Source organism: Mus caroli, unplaced genomic scaffold, assembly GCF_978045245.1.
Source record: "Mus caroli unplaced genomic scaffold, Mus_caroli_1 scaffold_16, whole genome shotgun sequence".
NCBI lineage: Eukaryota > Metazoa > Chordata > Mammalia > Rodentia > Muridae > Mus > Mus caroli.
Window position 1 is genome coordinate 73,657,501 of NW_028227271.1, and position 13,568 is coordinate 73,671,068.

Here is a 13,568-nt window from a genome sequence, read left to right on the forward strand (position 1 = left end):
CATGTGAAGGCCATGATGTTCCTTGAGGTTAAGTGCTGAAGGTATTTGCAGAATTCCCACTAGAACCATCACAATCTATTCTTATAACTACACAGATATCGGATATTATAGTATTATATTCCCTTAACTAGATTTCAAGGGACATTCTGACTTTACAAGGCTCAGTGGATTCTGTTGTAAAGCTTGCCTCTTCCTATATCACCATCAACCAAGATAATACATTCAGTCATAAAATTCTAATTTTTCCAAAATTATTACAGTTATCGAAATGAGAATTATCCTTGTTGAGATCCCTGGAGATTATGGAAAGCACCTTTTATACACATTCATAGCAAACAGCTACAGAGGAGACAAACACTTCCAAGAGGGCTCACATCGAACCAAGGGCATAAGGCACTTCCAAATGGGCAGTGTAACCAGGATGAGGGGATCTGAGTCCTCTGATTTAGAATGAAATGCAGTGATAACACCAGCAGATTTGGGAGAGTATTTGGACCTCAAGAATGAGGTCAAGTTCACTGATTGGAGACAGATTTATGAAAGCTGATTGCAAGGTATATCTGCTTAGCACAGGTATGCAATGGGGTCCCACAGGACGGCGCACTTTGCGTGGATCAAGCATGCCGAGTCTTTCTGTGGTGTTAAAACCACTGCTTTGATAAAATGTTTTCCTTAGCTCTGTGCTAGCCAAACCTAGAAAAGTTTTAGTAGAGAAAACCAAAACGATGACAGATTAACAAGATTCTCCCTCCTTGGTTTGATGACTGAAGATTTTTGGTTTAGCATGGAAGCAAGGCCTCAAGGTCATGAGTCAGATGCAAGAAGAATCAAACAGCAGGTCAGGTATTTCCTGCTACTGGTCTCAAAGACAAAAATAAAATAAAATAAAATAAAATTAAATTAAAATAAAAAAATAAAAAGTCTAAAATGCTGGGTGAAGCAGTTTAGTTTGCACATAAAGTTGATCACATTCTGAGATATGGACTCGTGCTTCGGATATATTTCTACTTAAAAACATACGAAACAGTTCATCTACAGAAATGTAATATGGAAAGCTAAGCATGGTGTTACATGCCTGCCCTTGGGAAGCAGAGGCAAGGAGGATGAGGAGTTTGAGGTCAGTTATAAGACTTGAGACCTGGTCAGAAAAAGTAAACTGTACCAAGGATACAAACTCTCGTGAGAAATCCCTTTGCAGCACACATATGTGAACTGACCGACCAACATCCAGGCTGGCCCTTTATTTCTCTTTCTCATAAATGTAAAGCCCAGAAACTATTCAGGGAATGGGAAGGTAAAGAGGAGGATCTACTAGAATAGGAGGAGAGTGCAAGCCACAAAAAAAAAAAAAAAACAAACCAAACCGAACTGAACTGAACCAGACCAAAGCAAGTCAAACTGAACCAAACTGAACTGAACCAAACCTAAAAACTCAAAGGGAAATTGTACAAGGACAAGAACCATCACAGGGCATAAGACGCCACCACCACAGCTGCGCCTGTCCCACCCAGCTTTTGAGGTGTCTCTCACCTCATTCCTGTCCTGCAGAGAGAACACATGCACTTGGTGATTTGAGTCATGTCTCTTGCCCTGACACCTAGTTGCTAAATTCCACAATACTGGCCTGACTGCTGAGGATGCTGGTCTCAGTGCACTTACACAGGCTCAAGTCTGACCTTGTTTCTACTTGGAACCCCCACCCGAATCTCTAGCCTCATTCCCAGAGTAGGCTGGAGGCACCTCAGGACACATGCTTCATCCTTCCTTCTTGCCCCATTTTTTTTTCTCTGCTGGACTGGAACAGAGGATAGCATATTCACTTATGTAAAGGCAGACCACGAGAACAGCATCTTTTCTGTGGGTCACCCGTGCTGAGGTGGCTTGTGGGCCACGGAAGGGCCTGCCTGAGTTGCTGGGGCTCTCTGGTGCCCTGCAGCAGGCATCTTGCATCTGTGTCTTCAGCCCAAGTGCTATGATCCAGAAGGAACACATCTGACATCCTGTTTGTTCCTTGCCTCTTCTCCATAACCTTTCGATGGTACACCTTGAAGAATCCTGAAATTTTACAGCAGACTCAGATACCCAGGACTAACTGCATCCTCAGCCAACTCTCCCTGTGGTTTGGAACTACAAGGCAAATCACCAGCTCATATGTCAAGCGAGGGAAGCTGGGCCTCCTATAAAAACTACGGTCCTTCCATCCTTCCATTTCTTCCCTTTTTTCTGTTCCCAGTGTGGTTTCTGTCCACAGTCATGAAACCACTGAACAGACTATCAAGATATAGTTCTACATATAGTTCTTTCTGAATTAGTCCTGGTCCTTATGAACTCATTTTGTAGTGGGTGTGATAATTGCTCACATCTATATGCTGCGTCCTCTGGGATGGTGAGAAGTACAAATTTGACAAGTCACACACAAAAAAAGTGTCTTGCTGGTATCTTGGGTTTTCAGGTCACCTAAGAGGAGGACCTCTATCAACTTTTAGTCTTTTTAGTCCTTGAGATAAACTTCCAAAGTCAGAAAAGCCTGACTGGCTGAGGGATGCTCTGACTGGTTTAGGCCCAGGAAAGAAAGGCAAGAGAAACTCCAGGGTCAGGAGATGGCCATGGGAGGGTGGAGGTGTTCTAGAGCAGGGGGCAAAGTGACGCATGTGACAGGGAGCGCTAAGCACCTCCAGGCCCCAGGCCTCGTTCCTTTAAGAAGAGCCTCTTAGTAAGCAACACCTGGTATCCCTGGATGTCTCTGCTGCTTTCCCAATATTCCAACGGGTTATAATTCCTCCCTCATGTGTCATGCCTTGGTGGAACCATATTTGTCTCTTTCTTCGTAATTCTGCTACAGTCTGTTAACAATCTTGCCGACCCATTATCTCCTCCACTGGGGATGAATCGCTGTCCTTTCCATCTGAGGCTCCATAACTGCTGCCCCACCTCCTCCATCATCTTTCCTGTGTGAAGGACCAGGCTTCCAGGGAAATTTTTTAAAACTGTATTGGTCACCATCTCCACTCACTGCATATTAGCTCTGGCAGCATGGTATCACAGGGGGACTACACATCATTTTCCTCCTGTGTCCTCGAGGACTGTGGTCCTTGCAAGCTTCAGCTTCGAAGGGCACTATCCACAGACCCAGCTGTTATCTCTAATCACGTTTGCAGTCTCTTCTTACTCCTGCCTTGACGGTAGCTGATGGGATTATGGATCTCCTTGGAAACAGGTTCCATAGCATTATTCGTTAACATCAGCACCTCCTTTTCAGCATCCCCTAGTTGATAGGAGCAGATCCCAGGACATGGACAAACTCAGGGTGTGGCTAAAACATGCTTTTCTGAAAAATCAGAGCACTGGTCTCACACTGAACTACTATAAGGTTTCCCAGTTGACATCTGCTCTGTGCTGTCAGCAGAGTCAAGTCCCTGCCACAAGCATACAGAGCCCCCAGGCCACTGTGCAGTCCGGTAGTCTAGGACTCAGAGAGGCAAAGCATCCTCTCAAGGTCACAGAGCCACACAGTAGTGTAACAGCCAGGGTTCTCATGCCAGCTCCAGCACCCTTTCCATGAGAGCAATGCCATTCTATTTCCTGATGCCTAGCAACCAAATGCAAGCCCCTTAAAAAAGAAATGAGGAACAATGTACAATGAGGGTAGAGAAGGAATCACTCAGAGGCAATTGAGTGAAGAGACGGATGGAATGTTCCCTTGAATTACGTGAGTAGAAAGAATCAGGAGGGAAATATAATCGTGAAACACTTTACATGTAGTAGACAGGAACGAATCCCAATTTCTTTAACATCTGAAATGTGTTAAATCAGTCTGAATAAGACCTACATTATGGAGAATGGGACATTTATACATAAAGATTGATTTCTTTGTTCCAGTTAAATAAAGACACCTTTAAGTTAGGTAAAAAACAGTATATATGATACAAATTGGACATTTTGTGTGTGTGCGCGCACACACACACCCACACACTCACAATTAGGAGTGGTGACACGCATCTATGGATCTTATATAATCTTAGCACTCAAAAGGTTGAGGATGGTAGTCAAGGCTAGCCTGGGCTACTTGGTGAGCCCTAGTTCCAAGAGATAGAAAAAGAGGTGTCATACATTCACATGAACAAACTGTCAGGGCTAGCCTAGAGACCTCTTCTACTATCTCTACATGGGTATATTGTTGGTAAAACTTTTCTGGCAACCTCTGATTTTCTCATTTTGTCTTAACTTGGGTTAATCATCGCTGCAGAAAGCAGGGAACTTCCTTACTGGACTTGAAGCACTCATTCCAAGTATTCTGGAGCTGTAGGCTGCCTTGCCATGTCTGTAAGGCCTGGTGTGACAATGCCCTGCTTACATATGCTTGTCTGGCAGGTGTGCATTCCTTAACCTAAATGAGAGTAATATTTGAATCTCCCTTTTAACACAAAACCAGCTGTGAGTCGCCTTTCTCTATCTCCACTAGACACACCTTTCTGCAACAATAAAATCTTGCTTTAGGAGCTGGAATGGCATAATTGGGGAGAGGTCGGTTGGGGGTAGGCAAATACCTCAGGATTGTTTTTCTGATGCTATTTCTTTCTCTTGGGATGGGGGAAGTTTAGTGGTGGATTCTTCAAATACTTCAGTTGCATATTTGACAGTCAAGCTAATTTTTCTTATAACGGGGATTAGGCCAAAGGTTGACATTAAATTTTCACTACTGACAGATTCAGGCCATTTGTCGGTTTCTCCCACAGGTGAGGGCACATTACAACATTTGAGTTTCTAGAAAAACAGCATGCTCATGAATGGTCATATATTCAAGGGACAGCACATCCTTAATTTAAACACTTAATACTTTTATTAAATTAATTTAATTAATTTCATTGCATTTAATTTCAGTAGAAAGTAGAATAAAATATTAATGTTTTTTATTATTAAAAACAATCCTTTGCCATGACTGAGAAGGGAAGGAGGGCTTTTCAGTCTCGAGGATGTGGACTACTTAAATGACATACACAGATGGAATGTTCTCCATGTGTGAACAGGAAAGCTCATCTTTTTGTCCACTCAAGGGTGCATACAAAAGAAGGCACGGTGGAAACTCAGGAAGGAAGAGCAGTGATAAGCCATGTGTCACAACTCACAAAGACTTGCGTACTATCTCTGAATCAAAGGGATGCTCTTAGCATGCTTAACTGAAGGAGGCTTCCCAGAAAGAATGAAGCAAGGCTTGATGAAAATGCACAGAAGTTATCAGTACTGATGCATCTCCTGGGACATGCTTGCTGGCCACACTCCTGAGCAACCTTCCCTGTCCCATGCCCCTCTGACTAAAAGCTAATTTACGGTGACATCCTCAGCCATTTAGGGCACGTGGTAAGCCTTGTTCACACACTATTGTCATCCATCCATGCTGTTGCAGCTCCTGCCCATTTAAAATACTACGCACTTAGATGTCAGAAGCCTATTAGCTGCATAGATATGAAGCATTGCTAGCAGTGAATGATAGCTCTCACACACTACACTGTGAGAGCTCAGATCCTCTCTTCATCCCTTCTGCGTCCTCTTCTCTACTTTCATGTTTCTTCAGCTGCTCCTTTGGTGATCCTCCTGCCTTAGACTTGGAAGGAATTCTGTGTAACCCTCCCATCTCTCCCAGTCTTCAGGTGCTTGCTGATCTTCAAAGTATACCCACTTTCATGTCCTACCCTGGGTTGGGACACCTGGAGGAATGCAAAGCTCACTTTAGTCATTGGACACTGCCCAGCAGACTCTGCCCAGCAGACGCTGCTGAGCACAGACTCCTCAGCTTTTCTGTACGGCAGGGAGCTTCAGAGATGCTCACCCTCACTGTCAGCTTCATCTGCTCCCTAGGTAAAGGTAGATGGCCAGCTTTCATCTGTTGATTTAGGGAAGTGAGCCCAAGACTTTGTACTGTAAGTTCCAGCATCATTTTGAACAAAACTGAATTTCTTGACTTCATTATTGTAGAAAACACCATGATAAGGAATGGGGGGGGGAGAGCTATGATTTATGGCTCTCTGTGTAGAGGAGATTTAATTCTGCCTTCTGCTCAATGGCCTATCCATTGTGTGAGCAAAGTCAATACCAATAATGAAATGTAGACTGAAGGGCTAAATCAATTCCATAAAATGCAATAGAAAGACTAGAGGACTGAGTAAATTTGGAAAGGCTAGTGCCTGCCAGATTAGTGTTTGGACAACAGGTAATTACAAAAATCAATACCTGGATATGAAAACATGACAGGCAGCCATCCATCACAAAGGGAGGAATAATTACTAACACTCTGGACTCTAAATAAGGAAGAGAGGACAAAACAAACCTGCATAGAATTCCTATCAGAGTTTGCACATTTGTGTGTGTGTATGTTCATCTACACATGCGTATCTCCCTGTGTGACTGCAGAACAGGGGCCTGCTCCACTTCATGTTCTCAGCGCAGTCAAAGTCTGGCCCTCAGTCCTACACCACCCTAGTGTTCCTTCTCATCCAGCTCCTGGGAAACAGAGGACAACCATCATGGCCACTAGGAATCGAGGATGGGAGGACCAATGGCGAGGAGGAGTGCTCCATTAACGATATGAATTATCCTTCAAGTGCGAGCTGTTGGAGAAAACTCCAAACGCTGAGACTTGATACAGGCAGCTCAATGACTGACACAGCAAATGCTAAGAGGTGGCAGAGGCAGCTCAAACACAGCAAAACAAGGAACATATTTGTCCATGTATGCACACACGCACATACATACAGACTTGCTCAGACTTCCATAGACTCATGCACACACTGACATATTTAGACATACACAAGAATATTACTCACACTTATAGGTAGACAGGCATAAGCACATACATGTACACAGACATACTCAAGCCTACATATAGACTTAGAAGCACACTGGAATATAACATAAATATGCACACACTGACACACACATACAAGTTTTCACACACATTCTGACATGGACATACATTTGTTTCTTGCCACAGAACAGGGGATGAAGCATGTTTACTTGTGAAGCTGTTTGCACAAATCAAGTCACTCCATCCTACAAAGGCCCCCCTCAATACACAGTTCCAGCATCCTTAGTTTTTCCATGCACAGATATCTGCTTTTGTATCTTTCTCTTTTAAAATTTCCTTGTATTAAAATGAAATTACATAATTTCTTTGCTCCCCATTCCTTCTCTATTTTAAAGATAAGCCAAGAAGTTCCACGAGACAATAGCTTCCGTTCCAGATGACAAGCTTGGCCACTGGCACCAGAAACTTCTGTCTGATATGATAGACGTGTCGGTTACCCTTCACTGCACAGCCTTTGCCTACCACAGGGCACAGAGGGTAATTCTGATATAGCTACAAGTAAGTCTGAGCTCTGTGGTATGGTATGGCTGCATGGCAGCCAATAGGCCTTGAGGTCAGTCTACAGAGCATGCATGCAAGCTAGTGAAACAAGCAAGTGTAGATTTCCCTGGGCCATGGTATCGGTGCAGCCTGACTGGATCGCTTCCTTTTCTGAGAGCTGTCATTTCTCTCTGTCCCTTCTATCCCTTATCTAAACAGCCTGATATAAAGCACAGACATCTCCTCCCCCTTCAACACCAGCAGGAGATTTGAACCAGAGGAGGCCCAGTCTGTAGGTAAGAATCCACCGCCCAACCATTCACAGTACTAAGGCACTGCCTTTTCCAAAGCTCTTGCAAGCCACTTGTGGACTAGTTGAGAGCCACGCTGTTCACCACAGAGTCTCGGCATGTGAGCAACATGCTTCGCTATACATTCCTGGGTGTGAATGACGTCAGTCATCTCAATTCCAGCACTGGATTGGGGGCAGAAACCCAGCTGGCTTGGGACTGACACGTCAAGTGCTCCTGAATCAGCATGTTGCCAACAACAGAATGAGAGAGAGAGACTTTCCTGGTCTTGAAACTCAAAAGCTCTACCTCTCAGAACATTGCCAGTACATGGTCCATAATCAGGAGCCCACCCTTCACTTTGCATAATGGTTGGGTATTGAGGAGCTATCAAAGCAGGGGTCCTAACATGGTGTCTATATGGGATATCAGTCATATAACTTTAATGTTAATCTTAATAGTGTAGGCACATTTTTACATTTTAAATTTACTCTTGATGGTCAATATGCTTCCTTGTCTACACTTCATCCATCTGAGCTAATTTTGTAATTTTGTGCTATGTGTAGCTACTCTCTGCATTACAAGAGGCTGTGGTATTTCTAGTCTCTTCCCTCTGGGGACCAGTTCTACCAGCAGTTCCTTCTCTAATTGTGACAATTCAAAATGTCTCCAGCCACCAAGTCAGATGGCTGAGAACTACAAACACATGCGTTTTTACCAATGATAGGCATGGACTAACTTCTTAAATGAAAATCTACTGTCTGACATATTTCCAAAAGCAAGCAAGACAAAAATCCAAAATAAATTGCAATGCCATCTCAAATCTTTTCCTTCCACTGTTAAGCCAATTTGGAGTCATACTCAAAGTTGCTAACATGTTACAGAGATGACTCATTACAGTTTATAAAATATTTTGAAAATTCGATTACTCAGCTGCTTGCCTACGAATGTGTATCCTCTATCTGAAAAAAAAAAAAAGATTTTGGGCTAGCTGCAATGATCGTGGTAATTTTCCAGAAATAAAATACACTGCAATGTACTCTGCACCTTAGGGCATTCTAAAAACATGGGGGCATTTTAAACAACCATTTATGTGAAGGACACACACAACAGTCTCTTTAATGGATCACATATATCCATATTATATCTGTTGCTGCTTTTGCGAATGGCTCAGAACAGTTGGGTATGAGGTAAAGCCTATGGTGATCTCCAAACAAGTTCTCAAAGATAGATGGGCCCTCATGAATCCTAACTATAATTTGAGGAGATAACAATTGATGTCTTGCCTTTTTTAAGTCTTGGGAGACAGATTATTTCCAAAGATAGAATTCGGAAGAGGAAGACAAATCCTAGCAGCATGAGGCACTGCAAACTCCGCTTTTCAGCTTCTCAAAGGACAAACATGCCCTGTCCTTTGTCCTCAGGATTCAAACAGGAAAGGAACATGAACACATACACACATGTAATTAATTACACACAAAGTGCTATTCTCAGTCTCAAAGGTGACTCTACAGGTTGACAATGAGAGTATGCAATTTTCATTCTCCTGTATTTATTCTGTCGGGCATGACTCTGAACATGCCCGAGTCTTATGAACACAACACCATTCACTCAACGATACCATGAGCACTTACCTCTGCCTTAATTTTATTGTCTCCAAAACAGAGGTGTTGCAGGTAAGCTGCAGCATTGGACTGGACTGAAGGGAACTGGTGCTGTAACATCTGTATCACTTCAGGCAGCTCCGGGTCTCTCCATCCAAACTCCCTGGATAAAAGGAAACAGGAGACCATGAGGGACAGCCCAGCACACACAGCACTCCTAATATCCACTAAATGTGCTTAACAGTCAAGACAGCATCTCATAACAACTGCTTCCTCATGCACAAATGGGTCCACTGCAGACAGTATTGCTGAAAAAAGATCTTACATACCAGCTTTTAAGTATCCATAAGAATATGTTTATACTCCATGAATATTACAGACATGTGATTTGAACTTCCTGAAAATTTATGAAAGATTAGGAAAATATGAATTAAAATGCCCTCCTTGTCTTTTAACTTGGCCTCAGATGGGTAGAAGATACATTTCTCTAATATGTGACCTCAAAAGACAGACATATAGCATTTGCTGAAATTATCAGATGAGAAAAAGAATGAGTATAATCCAAAATGTCACAACAGCAGGTCAGTATGTTGATATTATTTTATTACTGTTTTTTCATAATAACTTCTTTAAGAAGAAATCATCCTCAACACTGGAAAATAGCACACGTATTTAAAGACAAAATAAAACCAAGACAGAATAGACTTCATGATCTAAGGTTGTAAGCGTAGCAGTCCGATGACTCTATGAAGGTAAATTATTCATTTAAAGAGCTATTCAATGCACATTAGCAAACTTTATGTGTTCTTTCTTTCATTCTGTATTCTTTTCCTCATAAGAAGTAAAAGCCAGTCCAAGAAGCTGGCTGTTTATTTACTTTCAAGATAATATTTATGTCTATTCTAAAACTCATTTTTTGAATTGTTCATACGAATGCTCTTCTATAAAATCTCTCAGCTCCCTCAGGTAGACCACGTGGCCGGAATTCTGTGGGTTCTATTCTTACAGCAGAGAGCTGATTTGTAACAGAGAACTAAAAGGAAGCCTCTTAGACCACAGATAAAAACCTGACTTCATAAGTCACAATGAGGCCTATTTATCTGAAAGCTGGGCTTGTGGAGAGAAGGGGTGACTTTGCGGCCAGCCCTGTTCCTGGGGTAGTGACTTAGAAGCATACAGCTGACTGCTGCAGGTCAAAGCTGTAGCCTGAGCAGAGGAGTCATGAAAAATGGGGCAGAGAAGGGAGAGTCAGAGGTTAAAAGTTCCCTGGCAGATCCTAACCTGTTCTTTTTATCTTTCCTTCATCACAGCTGATAGAGCTGTCAAGCAACCCCCAAAGCCTGCTGGTGCTGAAGGCAAATGCGGTAGAAAGGTTTCTGAAGATGGCTAGTTTTTATTGGTAGAGATAATAGAGCATCTGACTTCACGCATAGGACGATGTCAATAAACTTGCATTCTCTCTTATGCTGACACACTTCTCAAAAGAAATACAGCACATGTTTGGTGAAAATATGCCTTCATCAGATCAAGGAGAAAAAGTAGGCCTATGGGATCACAGAAGGAAATAATTGTAGGTTAAAAAAAATGAGAAGTCGGTTTTCCTATCAACTGATTTCCATTTGTTGCATATTTCCAAATCACCTCTGTAAAGTTAAAAAAAATTACTGTACTCATAATACTAGCCCAGTAGAATTATGTTCCTTATGTAAATGAAGCCTAAATCTATAGAGAACCCATAAATGGAACTTCCATGAAAAGATACTGCATGGCTAAGATGAATTTATGTAAACTTACACTTTCAGAAAGCAATTAGTAAAAACTCATTCCGGCATATTTTATTAGCCAGATGGAATTGCTCTATTAGGCAATGGCTTATGGGACATGAACATACATCAAGGACACCTTTTGAGCAAGAACTCCAAGAAGGAAGTCTTAGGGTCTCTTGAAAATCTGTGTATACATGCACTTATGTACACACACACACAACCAGACTCAGATGTGGAAGGTAACTATTTCAAAGCCTTGTGATTCCATAAGACCTCCAAGTGTTCTCTGACAGGTCAAAGGAAGGCTGAGCAGGTTCCTCATCCCACATCCTCAGGCCTCTGGGATCACTTCTAGACAGTCCAGGGTGTATCTGACTGCACTTGCCTGGTTCAAACCCTCCAAAGATTCCGCTGTCTAGGATGGGATGTTTGGATATCCCCCAGTCCCTTCCATACTCTGCCAGATCTGTACACTGCTCTAGTGGGAGGCACTGGTTATGTGGATGCCCACTGAGCCCATCTGTCAGAGTGGGATAATGATTCCTACCTTAGAGAATTGGTGGGATGGTTAGCAATAAGAGTTACAGCTGGCACCCAGTGTGGGCCCTCTAGAAAAGTCAGGGATTCCATATAACTAGATGAAGGAGAGAAGAATAATAAATAAGAACCATCTATAATTCCTAGAAGGTGAACTCATACCTTCCATTTGTTACTGGGCTTTACCCTAAATGCTAATGGAACCAGAGAATATGCAAATGTGACCTTTCCTCTATTAAAGCTTTTCACATCGACCAACAATATTGTTGACTACCCCCTCACCCGGGTATGGACTGTTTGCCTTGTTAAGATCACATGGGTCAGCACAGAGCTGAATAGCTAGCAGTTTTGACAGGTACCAAAATCAAAGAGTTGGTGAGCTGTCACAATGTACTACCAAGATCCCCTGTCCCAAACAGAACCGGAGGGCACCCTGGTCCTCACAATTCAAAGTTGACTTTTGGCAAAGCTTCCTGTGGGATGCTTCCCCTCTGACTGCAGCATGATGAACTTGAGTGGTGCCTGTTTAGATTAAATGTCAAAAATCTCAATCATCTATGTGTGTGTTCACACGCACATGCACATGTTGGTGTATGTGTGTGTATATATAAGTGTGTAAGCACACATGTGTGCAAGTGTGTGGATATCAGAAGTCAATATTAGGTGATCTCCTTAACCACCCTCCACTTTGCTTTTTTGAGACAGTCGTTCACTGACCCATTGACTAGGTTAGGCTGGTTGGCCAATCAGCTCTGAAGATTAAGGCCACAGCTCCTCTTACCTACGGGCTCTGACATCTCTGTAGCATGTTACTACCCCCACTTTCTGTTTTCATGGGAACACTTGGAATCCAAATTGAGTTCTTCAGACTTGCAGGGCAGGCATTGTCTGATCTAAGCCATCTCTTCTAGGCCCACAATCATTACAAACTTTTGAACTCTAAAAGTTTAAAGACTCTACTAATTTTAACTTTCAGATCCAGAGCCTTGAGGTAGGCTGTTTTGTTCTGTATTTCACTTTTTCTGGGAGAAGTTGAGAGTGGTTCAGAGGTGATGGAATTAGAGAGTAGGCAGAAGGCTTTCATTAATAATAAAAAGGAGATATTTCCATTTTCACTAACGAAAGTGAAGTTATCTGATGATATTCACATGAAAGAATTAATGCTATCCACTTATATTCTTGAGTAGTTTGCAATGCCCCAAACCTGCTAATTATATTTTTAAAAAATCTTTACTTTGATATAGATAGTACCAGAATTAGGACCATTTGGAAAGAAAGTAAATTGTCATAATTTTGTACAGAGAAGTGAGTTTCTTCTCACTGTACAGTTTTCATAAGATGGATTGATTCATCTGGCCATATCACCAGCACACATTCACTCTGCCATGACTCCTGGGTTCAGGCATCATGACTGGGCAAGCTACCCACCCGTGCCTAGGTCATGAGGGATAGTACAAGTAACCATGGCAATGGGAAATAACAAAAATTTAAAGATGCATTTTTTTTTTAATTTAAATAGAATAACTGAATTCCAGGAGGCAATCAAGAGAGAATGGTCTGTAACATTCTGTACCTGTCTCTGTGTGGTAGGTCTCTGGCAAGGCGATGTGGTGATTTGAGTGAGAATGTCCTCTTTGAGCTCCGATATGGGAGGACACGGTTTATTGAAGCTATTTGGGAAGAATGAGAAAGTGTGGGCTTGTGGGAGGTGGCGATTCACTGGGGCCTGAACTTTGAGGTTTCAGAAGTCCATCCCAACCAGTTCTTTCTCTTTCTGCGTCCTGCTTGTGGATACAGATGTACGTAAGCTCTCAGCTACTGCTCCAGCACCATGACTGCCTGCCTGCTGCCATAATTCCCACCATGTATGGCCACAGACTTTAATCTTCTGAAACCATAAGAACCAAATAAATTCATTCTTTTATAAGTTGCCTTGGCCAGAGTGCCTTAAGACTGCAATAGAAAAAGGCAGGAATGAAAAAGATATTGTGGAAAGTCACATCACAGCCTCTGACATCCTCCAAGCCCT

General features: G+C 42.4%; 1 protein-coding gene across 3 annotated transcripts in view; it reads right to left on the reverse strand.

The window, feature by feature from the left end:
• Ctnnd2 (catenin delta 2) overlaps positions 1–13,568 on the reverse strand; it is an 810,770-nt gene that overhangs the window by 223,411 nt on the left and 573,791 nt on the right. For all 3 annotated transcript variants that reach the window (XM_021182851.3, XM_021182850.3, XM_029469859.2), the window contains one exon: positions 9,267–9,399. In XM_021182851.3, the coding sequence (XP_021038510.1) occupies positions 9,267–9,399 (133 nt within the window). The remainder of the gene's footprint in view (positions 1–9,266; positions 9,400–13,568) is intronic.